We start from the raw sequence: 20,683 nt of genomic DNA, 5'->3' as shown, positions 1-20,683 counted from the left end.
CATAGATTCCAGCATGTGTGCGTTCGATCCGCACAATTTTTCTCTGCCATTAGTGTTCTCTCGGCATGAAGCACATGTTGCGAGGTTTTCAGGCGGGAGTCAAATTGTAGACTGTGGTAGTCGGTGCACAGGTAAGATGGATGTGATCACGCATTAACGTTACCATTCAGTCATGTAGCGCATGCACGTATCGTTGAAACCTAGCAGTTTTCTTTTATTGTCTTTGCTCCACAAAACATTCAGGGTTCAGCTGTCGACACACTTGGGCCCGAGCAGCCAGCGAGCCCGGACGGACGCGAAAATGATTGCTTTGCACGACGGCGTGTTTTGCTTTTGGGAAAAATTTATTGCATCTTACCGTACTGGTACAGAAAAAAATGCAAAAAAGAACAATCAACGACGTTTTACGTCCGCAACCTTGCGAACAGAAACCAGGAGAGAATTGCACCTGGGAAAACCTGAAACAAAGGGACATCACACCCGTTGAATACCACGTAACCTTAATTGCGACCATACGTGATTCGACTGCCTCAATTTATTCCACTGAACAGCGAATCATTGCGATATCTTGATTACGTTAATTAAAGGTTGGCTAATAAAACTTAAACCTACGTACACAATGAAAAAATAAATGCCTATCACTAACATGAGCGCTAATCAGCATGAAGTGGGCGCCGTTCGCGTAAATTCCTTCGTTGTTTTTAAGAAATGTGCGCTAAAGTAGACAGAATTGCTCGTGCTCGTGGCATACGCAACCGGTATTCTGCCCTTTCGAAGAGCACGATGATGTGGCAAAATTGTCTGCGTTGTTCTCTGTCTAGAATTACCACAGTTGAGAGAACTTGAATGAGTACGTTGTATAAGCAACGGTTGTACTACTAATTATTCAAGAAAACATTGTTTGCGTCCCACAGACCAACTCACATATTACAGGGCGGCAGCTCAGACAAAGTACATCGAGGTCTGGAGCGCGCCCAGCACCCGGACGGCCTCGACGTACTGGCTGGTGGCAACGTTGTCCCCGCTGCCGCCGGAGGAGCCGCTACTGGAGCCGGGCACGCCCACCTCGCTCAGGGCGTGGTTCTTGGCCCGTAACGCGGCCAGGTGCGCGCAGCACTCGGGTGCAGGGATGCTGACACTGCGAGCGCACCGGGCGTACGTGTGGCAGAGGTAGTAGCTCAGCTTCTGCAGCTCGTCCGCCGTGAAGTTCGAGTCGTCCCAGACGATGTAGTAGTTCGTCGGGCGGCTGGTACCCTGCAAACATCGCGCGAGGCATTTCAAGGGGACTCGGCGGACCACCGAGGCTGCGTGCAGGCGCCGCTGCCTCGCACACTCGTAACGCGTGTACGTTGCTCTGTTCTACAGAGCACTTTTCCCAGAAAATTGCGCAGCGGATCAACAAATGGCGCCTACACATGCTCAGTGCTACGAATGCACGCCATCAAGCACATAATTCCTTCACTAAAGCGAATTTGGGTATGTCTCGTTTCCCGGGATTTATCTGGCGCATCTGCTCTGTCGGCTTCATGCCAAGCGGACCGATCCTGCAGATAGTGCGATAGTAAAGTGCGCTCATCCCTGATACTGCGTGATGAAGGGTCGGAACTGATCGCGGACACAGTGTAAACCGCGGTCGCGTGGTGAGGGTGTGCGTGGTTTTTGAGCAGGCACGTAATAGCTGTCCTGCAATACGCGTAGCAGATGTATTAGCAGTTGTATAGCACTTAATTAACCGCCACACAAAAAATTTGTTTGTCTCTCATAAATTCTAAAATGGGCATTGGACCTCCGTAAACTTTCGTACCAATAGCAGGTCGCGTTGGGCAAGTTTGCGCTGAAGCACTTCAGGCGTTTTATGGAAAACACGGAGAAGGTGGGAGATGGAAATTCAAGATGATGAGCAAAATGAGAACAAGGTGAAAGCAGGTGGAAGCAGGTTCCTGCTTTCACCTTAATCTCGTTTTGCCCATCATATTGAGGTGTTTTATATATATTATGGTGTGATATGGTTAGCAAATATGGTGAAGAATGTAGAAAGCAACTGGAATATGTTTTAAGATGACAATTTCTAACCTAATTCGGAAATGTTCACCTATTCGAAGAATATTCTCAAATAACGATACATCATGGCACAACAGGTACATAAACTAACTTCCTAACAAAAAGAAGAGTTTATTTCTAAGTAAAAATCTCAGAAAGCTTCTCTTTGATTGTCACCTACAAAACATTCGCTTCAACGTTTCCTAATTCCGCTTTTTAACGTAGCAAATTTTCATTTTTATACACTTGCAAACATGTAAAAACTAAGCTTTTGGAATACGGTAAAAATCAACAATTTTTATCCACCTGGCGATCCGGTGATGACACTTCTCTGCGTCTGTGTTTTCAGTGATTCTTTTCATCTGCAACCCCTTATCACCCACGCCAGAATTTCCAGAATTTCCCATGCATCCAGTAGTTTTTGATTCGGCTGAAATCGCAACACTGATCGACAAACTAAAGCCAAGTTCCACTTGTCGGGTAGGTCAGATCAACACGAAGTTCCTAAAAGCACAATAGAGTGCTGCTCAATTATTCTAGAGTATTTTTTCGCAATCATAGGGATCAGGTTCTTCACCGAAGACTGGAAAATAAACTCGTGCGAATTTTAAAACCTGGACAGTAAGTAAGCCGTCAAGCTTTAAACCTATTTCACTTATGTCAGTTTCATGTAAAATTTTTGAGCATGTTTTTACACATGTTGTCAATTTTATAGAAGGTGGCAGTGTTGGAGCGCAGCTATTAAGCGCCCGTTCCTGCGTTGATCGTCGGCGTGCCTCGGTGTCGGCGTCGTCGGCGCAGCCGAGCAAATGAGCTGAAAGAGCGAACGTGACGCGCAGCGAGGCACGAAAAGCGAAGGCAGCACGAGTGAAATTACGTGAATGAGGAGGGTACGGCATACGCGCGAGAAAAGCGTAGCGCCGCTCTGCGGCGACGACGGCTATACGAGATCGCGCCAGAGTAGTGCGCATCGTCTGTTCACCAATGGCATGCGGCGAACGCGTCCAACGATACTATATATGAAAACAAAGCGCTGCATTAACAGAGGTCTGGTTGCCGCGGCTGCTGTGAATCGCACCCACGCGCCAGCTCTGTGCTGTCTCCCGATTAGCGAGGCCCAGTCGCGCCACACTTCTCTCCGTCTGCAACGTGCCGCACGAGATGGATTGTCCGTGCCAGTCAATAAATCGCGAAATGAAAACGCGTATAGAGCTGCGCTCAAATTTCGCATTAGGGAGTATCGTAATCGTCGGTGAATTTTTGTTCTCTATGTCACATCATGGCTTCCGCAAGTTTTTATCGCGGAAACTCAACTTATATCTTTCAATGTACACATGCAAGCCATTTGCAAATCTGTCTTTATTGTGGATTGTATTTACATTTTTCCAAGACTTTCGATAATGTTAATCACTCTTTGCTGTTAAATAACCTAAGTGCATTAAATGTTGACCCACAAGTACTTGATTGGATCTGTGAAATTTTTACCTGCCGTGTCCAGTGTGTTACAGTCAACTCTCTCCGCCCACGCCTCACCACTCGGTTCTGGCGTACTTCACAGTCCTTGGATCTCTTATTTCTCAGTTGTTTATTAACGACCTGCCTAACAAGATTAATTACCGAGTTTGTTCGATGACGATTGTGTTGTTTACCGGAAAATAACTGACGAGTGGAACGTGCTGTTTCTTCAGATTGATCTAGATAACCTAATTCAGTGGTGCCGCATGTGGCAATAAATAGTCATGAATGCATGCGCGCAACTGGCGTGATGTCTCTCCGTCCTATTTCCTTAAAAATAACTCCCCGCAAACCACATCTATTGCTACCTTGGTGTTTAAATATGGGGTGATTTGTCCTGGAAGCAACATGTCGATCTCGTAATAGCGTAGAACGATAGAAAGATGAGCTAGTTGGTAAGGATTCGTTATGCAAAAAACTTTTTTTTTCATAATGAATCCTTACCAACTAGATCAGCTTTCTGTCGTTCTAAGCTTCATTTCTAGTACTCTGAGCCCTTTTCCGTGTTCCCCTACTTCTCTGCACAATCCTGCTTGATACCATTCCAGAGCTTGCGCAGATGAGTTTTGTGTCTTTTTCTTTTCGCCTCTGTGCTCCCTTCACTTGATAGGCGGCGTTCGTGTTGTCCACTGCTCTTGTGTCCTGTCTGCACGCCTCAACTTTTTTTCGTAATAGCGAAAGCGAACCAAACCTTAGGCCACTTGAAAAGTAATTTCTACCTTGACCCACTGTCACTAAAATTGTTACTTTATGCTACCTACGTTCGGCCCCAGCTAGCATACGCCTCGCCTGTATATGACCCACTTAACTATACACTAAACCGGCTACTGAAGTAGTACAAAATCATTCCGCTGGTTTCGTCTTAGCCAAATACTAGCGTCACAGAAATGAAAGCTACTCTTCCCTTCCTCTGTAGTCATCCGTAGAAAGCGGTCACTCATTTGTCTTTTTCACAAAGTGTATTTCCACAACACAGCACTTAGGTCCTTGTTATTACTTCCAGCACCATTTTCGTTCACATTGGCTTGATCGTCCGCCTAAGGCTAGCATTCCGTATTTTTCAACGAGTGCAGGCTCACACTCATTTGTACCCACAGCCCCAAGGGAGTGGAATCACCTAGCCGCCTCCATAACAAATAAGCCTGCTGTAAAAATACTTTACGAATAGTTATTTTTTGTGTGCGCTTCTTATTTGAGAGGTGCAACTTAATTCGTTTTATGCTTTTTCTGTTCTCTTTGGCTATGCATGCCTCGCCCTTCTTGTGTATTCATACCCCGAGGGTACTCCAAACAAATAAAATACGTATGTATGCCGTTGAATTGCTTTTGAAAGTCTAATCTTCGATTCGACACCGCGTCACGTAGCACCCTTTCTAGCGCTTTCTTTCCATAAGGACCGCTCTTCGAGTACGCACTGCTCGCGCTCCTCGTAACCTAGAGTTGACATACAGTGGCACTTGTTAATGTCTGTATTCTTCGCCCCGGCTACATCACGGCCCGCGGGCAAAGAGCTTCGCAAAAGCGGCAGTTAAGTACCGCAAACTGAGTGTCCAAGGTCACTCGCCCGTTCTGTTTTACGAGTGTTTTATACGCAATACAGTGGCGTTCTCAAGTAAAACTTTAGTAGGACGTTCTGGCGGGCTAGTTGGTTCATAGCTTTAGACGTTTCTTTGCGCAGTTATCAGAAACGCCTCAAGTAAAACGTTTTGCGCAAGTTGAACGTTAAACCACTCTGGTCGGGCGATTTTAAAATTTGCCCACGAGTAAATTAATGAACCCTCTGGTAGAGCGCTTCGCGCGACGTGCACCGGGAGGACTCCTCGCAGAGGCCATCGTGTTGCGCGTAGTCATTGGTTACCTGCACGACGGAGTGGCTGTCGAGGAACAAGTCCGGCGGATGCGCGACCGTGGTCGGCACGAAGCGGTGGCGCACCACGACGAAGGCGCGCGCCGGTTCGTACGACTCGTTCGGCGACAGCTCCTTGCGCGCCAGCCGGATGGCGCTCACCTGCGTCGGTATGCACGCCGTTCGAGGTCGCCATTTTTTTGTGCGGCGGGAGAGGTGAAGCCACGTTCCTTTTAACAGATCGACGAACATACCGCTAGTTGGTGCACGTTCACTGTTGTTCCGCCATGCGCACTGACGGGGACAAAATGAACACTGACTGGGAACGAAGACACGAACTGACGCGAACAAGGGCGCTTCTTCGTGTCAGCTTGTCTTTTCGTTCCCAGTCAGTGTCCATCTTGTCCCCGTCAGTGTGCATGGCGGAACAACAGTGCAACTACCTAAAATATAGTGAACTCCGGCCCTGCGATCGTTCAGCTATACTGTAGGAGTGATTTAGTATAGCAAGCGGATCAGACTAATTTCTGTGACTCGAGACGAGTTCCTGTGGCCTTATCTGCCTTCACTGCATGAAGTTCCAAGCAATCACATTTTTCTGTGCACATGCATAGTCACGGCAAATTGTTCTATTTTGAACGCAATATTGTGTTGTATGTGATCAAATCGAAAGTCACAAATCATTCCCATGCTGGCCGAGTCGCCATGCATTTCCCTCAAGTATTTTTGCAAGAGGCGCAGAGAGTGTCGATCGCTGGATATTAGATTGTGCTGCTGCAAAGTTGCAAAAGGCTGCCTTAATTTTAAAAAAAAAATCGGTTAACAATGAATCGAAGCAGCCGACATGTCATAGTAATTTTCTAGTGCAGAAAAAGGACACAGAACTGATAGAAACGACGCAGTCCTGTGTCTTTTATGTGCGCAAAAAAAAGGGACACAGGGCTGACATAGAAACGAAGTAGTCCTGTGTCCATTATGTGCGAAAAAAGAAAAGATTACTATGGTTCACCTATACATGCCCAAACATACGCTCTTTCACGATAAGTCACTATCGTCCACAATGGTAAACTTGCAATCGATTCGATCGGCAGAAAATGTAGTCCCCGTGCAGAGACGCGCTGTGTTGAGCGCCGAAGTTCGCGTAAAGCGCTAACGCCGCAATGTGCATTCGCCAACTCGGAAAGCGCAAGTGTCGGAGCGAGGCGGTTTCTGGTCTCCGTACCACAATTTCAGCATTTAGTGTGGAACTATGGAAACCGTTCATTGGCTCTCGACTAGCAAGAAAACCTTGTGCCTCTTTCCGTGTCTATACGGCGTTTTAGTCCTCTTGAAAGACACATCGACCCACCATGTTGGACGCTCTTACGTCGCGGTTTCGGACTTCGAGGAACTGTCCCTCGCTGACGCCGTCGCGGTAGAAGATGATGCGCTCCGGCTTGTGCTTCGTGGCGCCCAAGAAGGCCTTGAGCATATCCTTCATCATCTCCTTGAGATCCTTGGTGATCTCGACCCGCGCCTTGGCATCGGCATGCTCCATCTGGATGCGGACGGCGGCGTGGAACTTGGACGGCGTCGAGTCGAGTCTGCCGACGCAGGCGGCGATCGAGGGCCGGATCTTGTCGCCGGGCGATGGGTGAGACACGTCGGCGCCGATGGTGACCACGGGCTTCTGGAACAGCGCGGGCTTCTCTTGCGCCAGCAGGCTGTTGTTGGAGCCGCCCATCCTGGCGTTGATCTTCTGGCACAGGTTCTGCACGAGCGCCTCGTTGCACTTCTCGACTACGCTGTTGCCCAGCAAGCACTGAGTGCGCAGCCCGAGCTCGGTCTCGGCAACCTGCTCGACCTCGGCGTAGCTTGTCGTCTTGGCGATCACGACGACGACCATCCGGAGCTTGCTGCGCTTGTGCTGCTGCTCGCCGAGGATGGAGCGGATGGAGCGCCGGTTGTGGTCGGGCGCGGAGATCTCGAGCGCCTGGTCGATGCGCTTGCCCAGTTCCAGGCCGATGCGCATGAGCACCTTGACGAAGTTGTCAAGGTGGTCGCGCTGCGCGAACCGGCTCGGGCTGACCAACGTCCAGCGGTCCATGGTGGTTGGCTTGGAGAAGTGCTGGCCACGAAGCTCCCACGTGCCCTCGCGCGGCTCGCCGGGGGAGTCGTTCTCGAGCACCAGCGAGGGAGGCTCGAGCACTCGACCCTTGAGCTGCGTTGAATCGGTGCTGATCTTGATGTCGAACTCGCGCAGGTAATTCTCGGCGCTGTTCACCAGATCGCGCACGGACTGGCGGATTTCCTGCGAGTCAAAACAAAACTACGATGAGGCAGGAAAGCAAAAACGTATCCAGGCGAACTTGCACTCGGCGATGGGAAGAGTGACGGGTATGACCAACAGCTTCGCTCTCATGCAGCTAACAGTCTGGCCTTCGAATACAGAGTTCTTACTTTCTTAAGAGGCATACAAACAGCCGTCAGCTTATTTGTGTTTAGTTCGCACAAATTGGGAATTTCAGATGTCTCAAGCTGCATACTAATGCGATAGGTATGCGGGTCGCTTATACAAATTGACTAAGGAATATTTAAAAATAGCCGCTTTGAAATAAAAGGGCGGTTACTTCGCAGACATGCATTCAGTGGTGACGACCGTGAGATGACGGGTGATACGTGGTAATTAGTCGCTAATTAACAAAATATCGTAAATTGCCTTTTATGCGTTTAGTTTCAGCGGGCTCATTGTAATTGGGAAATTGAAACAAGCTGTCCCTACAAGCCATTATCAACTTTTGGATCTAGAAAAATGCGATTACCCGCGGAATCGGAGCACGACGAATTCAGCGCGCGAAAACGAGATTGGGAGGCTGCAGCGAGCGCAAAGCCGCAGAGGCCACCTTCTGCTCACGTCACCCAGCAGCGGGCAGCCAACGCGCTGACTGCCCACTGCTGGCTGACGTGACGAATTTCGTCGTGCCACAATTCAGCGGGTAATCGCATTTTTCCAGATCCAAAAGTTGATGATGGCTTGTACGGAGAGCTCGTTTCAATTTCCCAACTACGATGAGCCCGCTGAAACTAAAAGCATAAAAGCAAATTTATGATATGTTGTTAATTAGCGACTAATTACAGCGTATCACTCGTCATCTGACGGTCACCACCACTGACGGCATGCCTCCGAAAGAACCGTCCTTTTATTTCAAAGCGGCTATTTTTAAATATTACGCAAAGTCTTCGTCCCGAGACAGTTTTTGACAATTAATTCTCGGATATGTTAGGACTGATTTCTGTATTTCCCCCCGTCATTATGTCTTTCGTTCGCGGAATGTTGCGATGTGGAAAACAAAAATACCTGGAAGCGCTTGGCAGGCTGCTTGGCCGTGCGCTCGATCATCTCGGCGGTGTGGTTCTCGTCGAGCTTCTTGCGGCAGTGCTCGACGAGCTCGTGCACCTCGAGCGGAATGTGGACCGGCTGCTCGACGCTTCCACTCTGCACGCAGGGAAAGTGCGGATACGCGAGGCGGCTGTAGCGTTTCTCGAAGTACTCGGCCACGGAAGTTCTCTTCCCGTCCTCGTCGAAGAAGATCTCCTTGGCCGACTCCTTGGTGACGCGCACAACCGTGTACTTGCGCGGGCAGGGCAGGTGCGTGACCTTCACGCGCAGCCCCTTGTTGAGCCGCGCGTGGTGGAAGTCGCGAAGCGTCTTGAAGTCGGCGGGCGCCATCTCGCGCCGGCTATCGCCGGAGATCTTGCGCATCAGTGGAAGAGACTCGTAGAAGGCGGTCGCCGACGCACCCGCATCCGGCACGGGCTTCGACCAGGCCGGCCGCACGCTCGCGTCGTAGCCGCCGCCGTTCGGCTCGTGCGGCGGCGGTGCCCCCAAGGAGAGCCCGACGGGCGTCGGCTCCATCGACGGTCCGTGGCGCACGACGATGTCGATCGCCAGCTGCAGCAGCTCCTGGGGTGCGCTATTGACGCGATTCTGGTAAACGGCGTGCAGGGCGCCCAAGTTGACTGCGGCCGCGTGCTGGACCTTGACGAGGAACTTCTGCATCCTCTGGTCCCCGTTTAGTTCAGCGGAGAAGGTCCGCTCGCGGAAGCTGAGCTGGCGTCGCGTGTACAGGTTCTTGCGGCCGTCGAAAGCCGGGATGCAGTTGGAGAGGTCATGTCGGTACTTCCCGACGAGCAGCTCGGTTACTAGGCGGCTGACCTTGGTGCTGAGGCAGCGGTACCCCTGCTCAGGCACTTTGGCCCCCGCTGAGGTGTCGCAGTAGATCTCCACGTCATAGTGAACCACGTTGCCGTCGGGGATCTCGATGCTGAAGTGGTTGGCGACCAACTGGATCGGCCGGCCAAGCTTTCTGTGTGCGGGTCGCCGATAAAAGTGCGAAGGAAGGGACCGTTCCATCTCCTGCGACACATTTATGCAAGTTTCACCAATCCGCTGAGCTAATAGAGCTTTACTTTCACCGCAAACGTAGTGATGTTACATACCAAACTGCTGGCGCAAGGCGGTCGGTACAGAGATAATGGTTAACATAGTCCTTTTACGATTTTCCTTCGACGATCGAGACCACACGCAAAGCAACGTTTAATGCATTGTAGTTGGACAAAGCGTCACATGTCTACCATTGTCGGTACTGGCATCCACGGTAACCCTTAGGCGGTAAAACTAATACTAAAACTGCGCAAGGATGGATATGTTACAAGACAAATCGTGCGCGTTGCACATGACGTAGCGTCAGCTACGTAACCAGCCGCCGTCCTTTTGGCATTATTTTCACGCTTGCCTTGAAGCAATAATTTTGTTTGGCTTCTACAACAAGCTCATCTTGCAGTGCAAAGAAGCCTTCTCATGCAATAAATAAATTTAAAGAGAAGGTTTCGTTGACCTCGTGAGTAAAGGCACAAAAGACAACCATCCCTGTCATGAAACGTCGTCCCCCTTGCGCATTTTCGCAGAACACATTTTTGCCGCTTCAAAACGAACTTTGTCGCGACCGCCGGTGGGAGGACATCCTCGGCCCTCGGTCAAAGCATAGAGATCATCCAAAAGGAGTGCCGACGTCTGGTGTGCTGTTTCCTTCACGTCGCGAAGGTGTACGATACATCGCGCCGCGAGAACCATTCCCGCAGTATTTGAAGACACCTCGGGAAGGTTCCTCACTTAATTGGTGTATTTCCCCCGAGACCGGGCAGCGCGGTATAGTGCGCGTCGCCCCACCTCGGAAGCCATGTTGTGCTACGTTCTTCGCAGTCAGGTGCAATGCGGTGGCCAGAAGGTGCGGCGTAAGCTTACTCGTATACAAGGCTGTTTGCTCAATGTTACACGATCGGGCACTGCTTAATCATTAACATTCTCAATATGTCGGTCTATAGCTAGGTGCTTAATTTTGTTCTTACCAGGCTCTTTGGAATAAATAGGCTAGCACTCTTCATGTAACACCGTAGATGGCTTAAGCCGTACAATATCCTATAGTCTGTGACAAACTAAGAATTACAAACAAGCCCCGCCCACAAAACCGCAGCGGAGCTGCTTTTCCCATGTGAGAGAGAGCCGAGCCAGATGGACTCAGCGGCGCTCACGACTTAGCAACTTTGCTCTGCTCATGTAAGTGTCATACTAAATGGAATGTAAAACGTCGTTATTGAAAGCTGAATTGTTGAGTGCTGATGTCAGGATCTCCCACAAAATTTGCCACGTTTGCCACAAAATTTGCCACGTTCCCACAAAATTTGCCAAAAAAAAAACTTTACGGAGAAGACGTTCTAGACTGGTAAAAAGCGCAGGAAGTAACGGAAATGAACGAACATCATTAACTGGTGCATTAATGCATATTGCGTTGGAACTGGACAGCCTACATATATTTTTTTATTAGGTTGCCACCTTCTATAGGTGCCTTACATGCAGAACTTGGAGATGAGCACCTTAAATGTCTCCAAATCCGCCCCCCCCCGGTGTGTGTGTGTGTGTGTGCGTGTGTGTGTGCGTGCGTGTGTGTGTGTGTGTGTGTGTGTGTGCGTGTATGTGTGTGTGTGTGTGTGCGCGTGTGTGTGTGTGTGTGTGTGCGCGCGTGTGTGTGTGTGCGTGCGTGCGCGCGCGCGCGCGCGTGTGTGTGTGTGTGTGTGTGTGTGTGTGTGTGTGTGTGTGTGTGTGCGTGTGTGCGTGCGTGTGTGTGTGTGTGTGTGTGCAACGTGTGCCCGCGTTGAGGACAGTATGTGGCCAATTTTCATCCGACACAAAGAAATAGGAACTGCCAGCGCTGAGAAGCCAGTTCAGGCAGTTGTGATGCTCAGACAAGTGGAAGCCACGATGAGTGAGAGCCTTGAAACGCGGCCATCGCTGAGCCCCTTCACGTGGAGAAATCAACAGCCACGCTTTCTGCGCGCGATGTCAATCATTTCTCTGTGTTATGGATTGTCTTGCTCTCACAGGGACTGCGCGACACAAGAGTGGCTTGCTGTGAACATCGGCGGCCACTTGACCCTCAATGTGGCCATCGATACTTATAAACCTGCTACGCTGCTATGTATAGGCGTCGTCGTCGTTCACAGTTACAGGAACATGTCAAACAATGTAAAAAAAAATCGTTAAAGGCTGCTACTGCAGGAGCATTGCCCAACACCGACACAAACTATTTGACAAGAGCCGTCATCGGAGCCGAAATCAGTCAATAATTGAGAGTGAAGAGGAAGCTTTAGCTCGGGCCCAACTCTGATGCCGCCCATTCGAATACATGTAATAGGCAGAAATGCTTTTCTGAGATAAACCCTTGGCCGATTTTAATTAAATTTGTTGCATTTGAGAGAGAAAGTTAAACTGTAATGACTTTTGAAAGCGGAATATTAATTTAACGTCTCAATTGTTTTACAGGAATTACCGTACGTCTGCAGGTTTGAAAAGTTAGAAGCGCTAAATCGACAAATTAGTAACTGCACCAAGAACAGATATCGCAGTTCTGTAAGCAACATCCGCGAGAGCATCTAGAGGGGACCAATTCGGTACATTAATTTACAGCTTACTGTGGATTCTTCACGATGCTTACAAGAGTATTGCGAAGGTTCTCACATATTTCTGGTGTATTTAAGAGTCATGTATAATACATAAATTTTGTAAGCTTTAGATGCAATATGATATGGAGTTCACAGAATTGTGACATCGGTTTCCATTGATGAGGAAGTTGTAAACTTCGTAGTTTCGGTTTCTGAAAATTTTTGCTATAGTCAACAACTTTTATTAAATGGATGACCTAGATCATAAATCCGCTTCCAAGACTCCCTAGGTTCCACCTTGCGTTTAAATGGAACGAATCTAGTGAAATTCGGCGCAGTGGTTGCCGATAAAAACTATTTCTCCTTTCCCACACATTTAGATAGGAGCCCCCAAGCTAAAGCTTCATCTGGAGATGGTTTTATTCAATAGGCTTAGAAAACAGCGAAAAAAAAAATAGCACAAGACATTTGGAACGAACATATCGATTCTTGCCCGAAATATCGCTGCACTTCCTTAATCGAAATTGAATTATGGGTTTTTACGTGCCAAAACCGCTATATGATTATGAGGGGCGTCGTAGCGAGGAACTCCGGATTAATTCTGACCGACTGAGGCTTTCTTAACGTGCACCTAAAGCTAACTATACGAGCTCCTTTTTAGGATTTCGCCTTCCCGAAACGAGGCCGCCACGGTCGAGGTCGAACGCGCGACCTCGAGGTCAGTGGTACCACGTCATAGCCGCAAGGCTATCGCGGCGGGTTCCTGCCATTATTAGCGAGTCGCTGTAATATACGGAAGTACCCGGCGCAGCAGGTACATTGCACATGCCGCGTTCCATCGTTTTGCAGTACTTGCCCCGATTCGCGTCTCGTCGTTGGGTGACCCAGTAGGGGTCGAGGTGGTGACGTCAGCACCGGTGCGGGGTGGAGTCGTGGCCGCCGAGGCGGGGGCGGGCTGCCCGCCGCAGAGCCGCCCACCGTCGGGCAGAGGACGGTCGTCGCCGGGCTCGGTGGCCGCGTCGCAGCGGTGCCCGCCTGGGACACCGGCCGCTGATGAAGAGCCTGCGCGGACCGACGGTGTGCGGCGCCCGCCGCGGACGACGGCGCGGGAGGGGCCGCACCTGCGCCGGGCACCGCTGCGGATCACGAGAAGGGACGCGCTGTTACTGGCGGAAGAGCTCGCTGTTGTGCCAGTTCTCAGTTTGACTCGGTGAAATCTTAAGATCGCAAAATACACAAAGCGTCCATTCTTGCGTGTCTGGGTAAGCTGCGAAAGCGCTCAAGTTCGGAACCAAGTTCCGCATTAAGCTTATTTCGCTGTCAGGATAACACAGTAATAGCCATATGCATTGAACTGCTATAAAAAAGGTTATGTCGATACAACGCACATAGACAGTGTGAAACGAAGGGCTCATGAATAGGAGTTCATTTCGCTGTCATGGTGGTACTGCAATAGGCTATAACGTCTAGATGGGTTAAATAGCAATTCATCTTGGTAAGAGTATATAATTGCACAAGAACCCTCACACGAACATAACCTAACCTAACGAAGCAGCATTGAGCCGCAGTCACTGGGTAACAGCGACGGGTCGAGGCAAGCGATCGCAGAAGATATTTACACTTCCATTTACGCTGTACTTGGTTGCCAACTTTATTGATCTCTTCCTCCATTCTGTGTCCACGCTATTCAGGCACAGATAACTGTGCACTTTAGCCGCCCATTTGTTTCATTCATGTTCCCGAGTCTTTCTTCATAACTAATTTTTTTCTGCGCTTCCCAGACTTGAAAAGAGGCCTAACCCGTGTCACCTTGCGCTGCATGCCTCATTCGCGGTTTTATCAAGCGCTCCCAAAGCCAACCGGCCTGCCGTTATTTGGTTAGCTTCCTAACCCCGACAAGATTTCCGATTTTAAACACAGAATAGCATTTGCGAACGCTAGCGCTGTCACCATTACTCGTTTCTATATTCCATACGCACCACATCATATTTATTGCGGCGCAACGTGCTCTATGTGTCGTTATTGCTGCGCTCCACTCCAACTACATTTTCAGGTTAACTTGGTGGGGACTTAATCATTAAGTCTTTCCATCGTTTGTATATACGCCGTGGTATTTATATTGCTTGACTATGACTATGACTTGCTGATGAATTGACACCACGTACTTACTCGTCTCTCCATTAAATATAATAATTCCCGATTTCTCTGTGCTGAACTTAAGGCTTAGATTTGTCGCTGCGTTGCCACACATGTTCGCAAGTGTCCGTGAATATCTTGCATTGTCCGCTAGTAGCGCTACGTCGTCCGCATGCATCAGTCTGGGGACCTTCTGTTGCACCATTTGTCCATTACGCATGTATGATAAATCAAACCACATTTTACTGTTTTCCAGTCGTCTTTCTGTGCCCTTAACATACAGCGTGAACAACGATGGAGACAGAGGACATCCTTGCTTCAGTGTTTGATGAATTTCTACCACTTCATTACATTTTCGGCCTTCCAAACCATTTGTACTCTGTTGTCTATATTTCTCCCTCGGTAGCTTCACCAAATCGTTATCTCAAGCACCTTCGTGCTTGAGAATATTCCATACCAATTTCCTGCCTACGTTGTCGTAAGCTCCCTTGATAACTAAGAATGCTATCCATGAAGGTCTATTCTGAGCTACTGAAATATGTGTGCACTGAGTTTGTTCAAACATATTATCCTCTAAGCGTCGATCTGCCTGGTCTGAAACCCTCCTGTAGTTCCCCAGTACATCATTTTTCTCCACCCACTCCAACAGTTCTAATTTTATGGCTTGCATTGCCATGCTATGCAGTGTGTTTCAGCGAACACGTTCAAAATTTTCAATATATACAGAGACCCGCGCCGCCCGAAGTAGGTAGACCGCCCACCTCTTATCTCCTCCCTGCCACTCTCCCGCCGGACCTTTGCGCGCGACGGAAGACGGCGCGCTTCGTCCCCGCTTTCTTCGCTTGCGTGCGCGAGGTTGAGCCGCCATCGTTGGCTCACCCTCGCATGTTTTCACTTGCATATGCAGCACACAGCGCGCGGCGATGACATTATCGCCCTTGGACTTCATGCGGAATATCAAGGCGATGGCATAAATGCGCCTGGAGTGTCCATATAATTGCTATCACAATAAAAACAGAATATAACCGATGGAAAAAACGTTGACGGTAGCGAGTTTCGAACCTACAACTTCACGCTCGGAGGCCGAGTGTCTTGCCCACTGGGCTGAATAGGCGCCTCCTAGATAGCAGGCCTGTGCACTTTGCTTTATGACATCATGCTACTTGGACCGAAATTTCCATTGCCAAGCTCGGCGTTGCGAAAGCGGTGGCGTGAAAATCAGCGCAGCTTACTCGGGAGCATCCCCATCAGATACTATGGCAGTCGGGCAAGGCAGCATGACGTCAAAGATCGAAGGGCAACAGCCTTGTGCGACCTAGGAGGCCTTCGTCAATTGTTTCAATGCGCTTGCTTGCCCACGACGAGTTGATAACTCGAAGGACCGTCCAGCTGCGTTCAATCGCACATCTCCATCATATCATTACAGCTTCTTTCGCTCTCTCTCAATTGGACATTAATTCTTTTGCATTCACTACTCGTAAGAATTGCTTAGGTACCTGCTGTGGCAGAAGCCATGACCTCGGTTCCGCACGGTGCCAGTCATGTACTCTGGAACAGGACGACTGCTCACAGGTGCGTGAAGAGTCACGAAACTGCAGCCGGGTGTTGATGTCTTCCTGCGAAGCGAGAAATACACGAGAAAAAAAAAAGGAAGAAATCTGGGACTGCTAACGCAAAAAAAAAACCACGAAGAAAAATGTGGAGGGTGCGTCACGTGGTAATACCGAAAATGAGGAATCGTGGCAAAAGCACGCAAGCGCCTGATGACAAGCGATAGTCACTTCGCGCGTGTACGGGTGGCGAAGATGACCTCGACGACTAAGATTAATGATGGGTCAGCTTGTCTGCAATGCTCGTTATACAACAACCGCAAGCATGTTTCCCAGCACAGTTGCGTATCATGTGGTGAAGCTTTTTGTGACGACTACGCGGAATAGCAGAACGAGATGCACCAAATCAATCTAGACTTATAGAATATTTTTGCAAAACTCTACTTTCGTCAATTTAGCCGTGTCTAATTGATTATTATACGAGAAAATGAAGATCACAGTTTCATTTCTTGAATCGAGGAAAAAAACACTATGCATCTTGTTTTAAGGGCTTGCCCATGCGTGGTTCCATGTCTTTTTAAGGATGCACACTTTATTGAATTTGAACTGAATTTTCTTCTGAATAGGCGCAGGCTGCCCCGTTCCGAAAGGAATAAAAGATGGCTGCCGCCGATCGCTCAGGCACTGGCTACTCGCACCTGTCGGAGAGCATGGGTTTATTTGCATGTAATAAAGCATTTTTTGTGGCCCTGTAACGTTTTCGAGCACTTTCGGCACGTTTACGTCCTCGTTCTGCCAACTCTTCTTTGCTGAGGATCCGTATTAGCATCATTCTTAAGCTTCCGTTGCCTGCAGCTGCGATTGTCGACGAGCCACCGCAAGCTAAGAGAAAGCGGACCAATTGCACACGCCGGCACCACCCTCTTCATCCGGTTATCGATAATCAGTGCAGTGGCTCGGCCCCATCGAATCCCTCTCCGCTTGAGCATGCTGCTTGCCTCTTGTGAGCCAATTAGTAAAGACAAGCCGCTCAGTGCAGGCAATGTTATTCGTTTTTCAAGCAAAGCAAAGTGACCTCCTATGAACGAGGCGAGCATTTGATTGGTTTTTTCAGACAACCCTGCGGGTGACCGTCCCATGCTTGCGTTGGTGGTTACGCAAATTTGACGTCAAGAGATTGGAATAAAAACATATTGGAATAGTTTTACGTTATAAGGCCCCAGGACACTTAGGTTTTTCAACATAACGGTCGAGATGCAATAGTGTGCGTAAAAGGTAAGGTCTGTTTTTGCTTGCTTATTTTCTGCTAAATCGTTTTATTAGTGTTAAGCTCCATGTTACACTGACTCCCACAGGTATAATGTTATAAGTGTAAGTAAACTTAGTCGTCGCGTCATTTTTTTTTTTTTTTTAGTATTTATGTAGACCCAACGCATGCACCTTCGAAGCTCTATTAAGCTGGTTAACTATATGGGTCATTCCATGCCAACTGTCATAACCGTGGCGCTCGACCAACATCCATTTCTCTAAAAACAATTACAAAAAAATTCATGTATATAAACATTACTTCCGCAGTCTCTCTCCAAAATATTTTGAGGGGGAAAATATTTGCACCCCTGACAGCCATTTGAATTTCTCGAAACGGTGGAAAACCAGAGGCGAAACAAAAATTTACCACAAATCGGCCGTTTCGCTCATTCTTTCGAACTTTGGGTTCTTGCGTTGTCTGAAAATTTGACTTCATTATAAAACAGTTTCACAAAATACCCTTAACACCAAGGTAAAAGTGCTTAAATTATGGCGTTTCTGGGACATTTTTCACAAATATGGTCATGGAAGAAAACCTGGAATTGGTTTCATGGAACTGTGCCAAAAACATACTGTCTTCTAAAAATGTTTTTCACCTCTGTGCTGCGCACAGAATTTAAAATTAAAGCCTTAATTTTTCTTTTCACAAATGCTATTTTGGCCTATGTTTAGAAGTCGGCAACAGAGTAAGGTGGTCCATGAAAAAATACGCAGAAAATATGATATAATTGAGAAGCATAACTAATTTTGCCATGAAAATTTTAATCGAAGTAATTTGCGTTTTGACAGAGAAAAAGAATTTTTAATTGTGAGTTTCACCACTGCAATATTTTGATTCACGCTTCGGCTTCACCTCATAGCTGGTTGCCGGGAAATACAACCCAGGGTGGTGCAGATGGTGATGTACGCGGATAGAAATAAAAGCCGTGATCACCAGAAGTTCGTAAGAATTTAAAGCATCAAGGTATGCCCATTCAAGGTATCAGATCAACACTGCGCACTTGCGTGTTACTGGAAGCATACATATACGGCCACCTTCGCGGGAAGTGTTAGAGCGAGCCATAAATCGCTTTCATGAGCGCGAACTGAGAGCACCACTTGCACGACGCACGTTCAGTCACCGTGAGACCAGTGAAAAGAGACGAATAAATTTGGTGAACATCGTTGATAGGTAGCTTTATTGTGCATATTTCACTAGTTCCTTGATATTACTAATATTCCAGCTACTTGGAGCCAGATAGGCAGAGGTCGACAAAGTTTTTATTGCGATAGCAATTATATAGAACCTCCGTCAGCGTCGCCGTCGCCTTGAGGTTCCGGGGCGATAAAACCGTCGCCGCGCGCCGTTCGCTGCACGGGCGAGCGAAAGCGAGCCGGCGAACGCGGTTCAGTCTCGCGTGCGCGAGCGAGGCACGCGGGACCGGATGCGGGCTCTCTCGTGTCGCGTGCAAGGCAGGGGAGGAGGGGTGAGGGAGGAGGGGCGTTCTTCACCGGCGGCTGCTAGGGTACCTCGATGTCCTCCTCGCCCGCCGCTCCGTACAGAGTGGAGACAATCGCGGCGTCTACTACGGCGTTGCCACGCGAATCGCGGCCGCTGTAGGGACGCGTTGCCGGCGCTCGTGCGTCTTGAAAGCGATCGGCGGGCAACGTGGCCAAAGCAAAGTTGGTTCTTTATTCTATGGCCAAAGTGCGCGCCCGCGCCGGCCTCATCTTCAAAGCGATCTGCGATGTTTGCAGAGCGTGCGTAGTGCCGGTAGCTTCGTATGCGATGTGCCTTCGACGTTTCGTTCTCGTTGAAGCGAGAGACGCATGAAGGTCAATTCGCTTGCTACTGCCGCGATTTATAACTGCAGAATTTTTACAGTGAGTTTCCGCGCTCATCGAGCGAAATGTGTTCATGTTTACCTGTGCGCGCGTGACACCGTGCTGGTTGATTTAGTTAAAACACCTTGGTGGGGTAGTTGGTGCGAATCCATGAGAACGTGTAAGCGCGACTGAACAAGGACGTAAGAAGCAGACACACAAAGACAGCACTGTCTCTGTGTGTCTGTTGCTACGTCCTCGTTCAGTCACGCTTACACATGGTATCATGGTTAATTTAGTTAGCGAACATTTACAAGTCTATACGGCCGCTAAAGCTACTATCCTTACTTCGTACAGCCATCCACTAATTTGCTATCGCAATTGGTGCTTCGCCTTTCGGGCGAAACTGCGACTTTTCGTTCAGTTACGTGTCGACCACGCAAATGAAGGTTATCAGAAGTATTTGAGGAATTTAAAGCAAACCATTCCTTCCTTTCATAGAACTGTGCGAAAAACGCGGTGCCTGACTGCTTCTGAGATGGCGTCGTGAACTTGCCTTGTGTGTGGCGACGATGGAGGGCCGCCGGCAGGACGCAGACGGCGCGTTGGGTCTCTGCTCAGGACGCGTACTGTCGCCAAGGGTTGGACGTCGACGGGACGCCTGCGTGCGAAGCCACTTGACGTGTCCGGCCGCTGCTCTCGCCGTGCAAGTGTTCGAATGTGGACGCCTCCCGTGCGGCCTCTTTTTCTTTCAAGCGGGTGCCACGTGTCCTCGCGCTGTCGAACTCGTTCTCGTGCACCCGCGGCGGCGCGTGTTTCCAGGGTCGTTGATGTTTGTTGGTGATGGTGATATCGAACCAGGCGACACACCCGTTAAGACAGAATTGGCCAATAATGGAGTTTCGCAGGCCAAATGCATTAATTGAATGGACACTTCTTGCGATACCAGTTAACTGTCTGGACACTCGAAGCGCCGTCTGCGCCGCCGTGCTGTCCAGCCATCGACGGCGCATTCGCAGTACTCTCCAGAGACACGATAGACGCGCACTGCGTCTGGCTGCAAAAATGGCGAAGCCAAATGAAGGCATCCTCCCGCTCAGAAAATTTTGTTTGCAAAATGATGTAAGTTATCACTGATACCATCTCCAGACTTTCAGCATCTCGGTTTTTGCTGGAATAAACAGTGGTGTCCTTCTCGGCAAATGGAAGTTACATACATACACCAGACTACGCTGTCGCATCCCGCAATTGAATTTTTGTTTACATAGAGCTGGTATGGCGATGTCACCTCTATGCCACAATTGCAAGGAAATTGAATTAATACTTTTTATCATGTAGACGATATTCACACGATAGAAAGCTAGATATTACTTGGAGCTCCACTCTGCAAAATATGATTAGAGTTAAGTACACCAGCTATTACCATTTGGGGCCTCGACACAGAAACGTTTGTTCCGCAGTATTTGATTATTTAACTGAAACAAAACGATGGCCCTACTAATTATTA

At 48.8% G+C, this 20,683-nt stretch overlaps 1 protein-coding gene across 5 annotated transcripts; it reads right to left on the bottom strand.

Moving 5' to 3' along the window:
* Window positions 1-323: 323 nt before the first annotated feature.
* LOC135898277 (protein argonaute-2-like) lies at window positions 324-20,334 on the bottom strand. Of its 5 annotated transcripts, none has more exons than XM_070524457.1 (8): window positions 19,729-20,334; window positions 16,012-16,127; window positions 13,236-13,500; window positions 8,739-9,797; window positions 6,750-7,691; window positions 5,414-5,563; window positions 925-1,254; window positions 324-458 (listed from the first exon to the last, which is right to left on the bottom strand). In XM_070524457.1, the coding sequence occupies exons 2-7, from the start codon at window positions 16,056-16,058 to the stop codon at window positions 943-945; spliced, it is 2,775 nt and encodes a 924-aa protein (XP_070380558.1). In that variant the 5' UTR covers window positions 16,059-16,127; window positions 19,729-20,334; the 3' UTR covers window positions 324-458; window positions 925-942. The 5 variants fall into 5 exon arrangements, with proteins under 5 accessions (XP_070380558.1, XP_070380557.1, XP_070380559.1 ...); XM_070524456.1 differs by having other exon boundaries at window positions 13,236-13,515; window positions 19,729-20,333; XM_070524458.1 differs by having other exon boundaries at window positions 6,768-7,691; window positions 13,236-13,515; window positions 19,729-20,331.
* Between the last annotated feature and the right edge of the window lie 349 nt (window positions 20,335-20,683).

Source organism: Dermacentor albipictus, chromosome 8 (assembly GCF_038994185.2).
Source record: "Dermacentor albipictus isolate Rhodes 1998 colony chromosome 8, USDA_Dalb.pri_finalv2, whole genome shotgun sequence".
Taxonomy (NCBI): Eukaryota; Metazoa; Arthropoda; class Arachnida; order Ixodida; family Ixodidae; genus Dermacentor; species Dermacentor albipictus.
This window is presented reverse-complemented; position numbering and strand designations above follow the sequence as displayed.

Coding starts and splice junctions, on each gene's coding strand:
- LOC135898277 (XM_070524456.1), bottom strand. CDS start 16,058: ATGACTGGCACCGTGCGGAACCGAGGTCATGGCTTCTGCCACAGCAG. Junction 7,692..8,738: donor AGCCTGCCAAGCGCTTCCAG/GTATTTTTGTTT, acceptor TTTGACTCGCAG/GAAATCCGCCAGTCCGTGCG. Junction 1,255..5,413: donor ACAGCCACTCCGTCGTGCAG/GTAACCAATGAC, acceptor CGATGTTTGCAG/GGTACCAGCCGCCCGACGAA.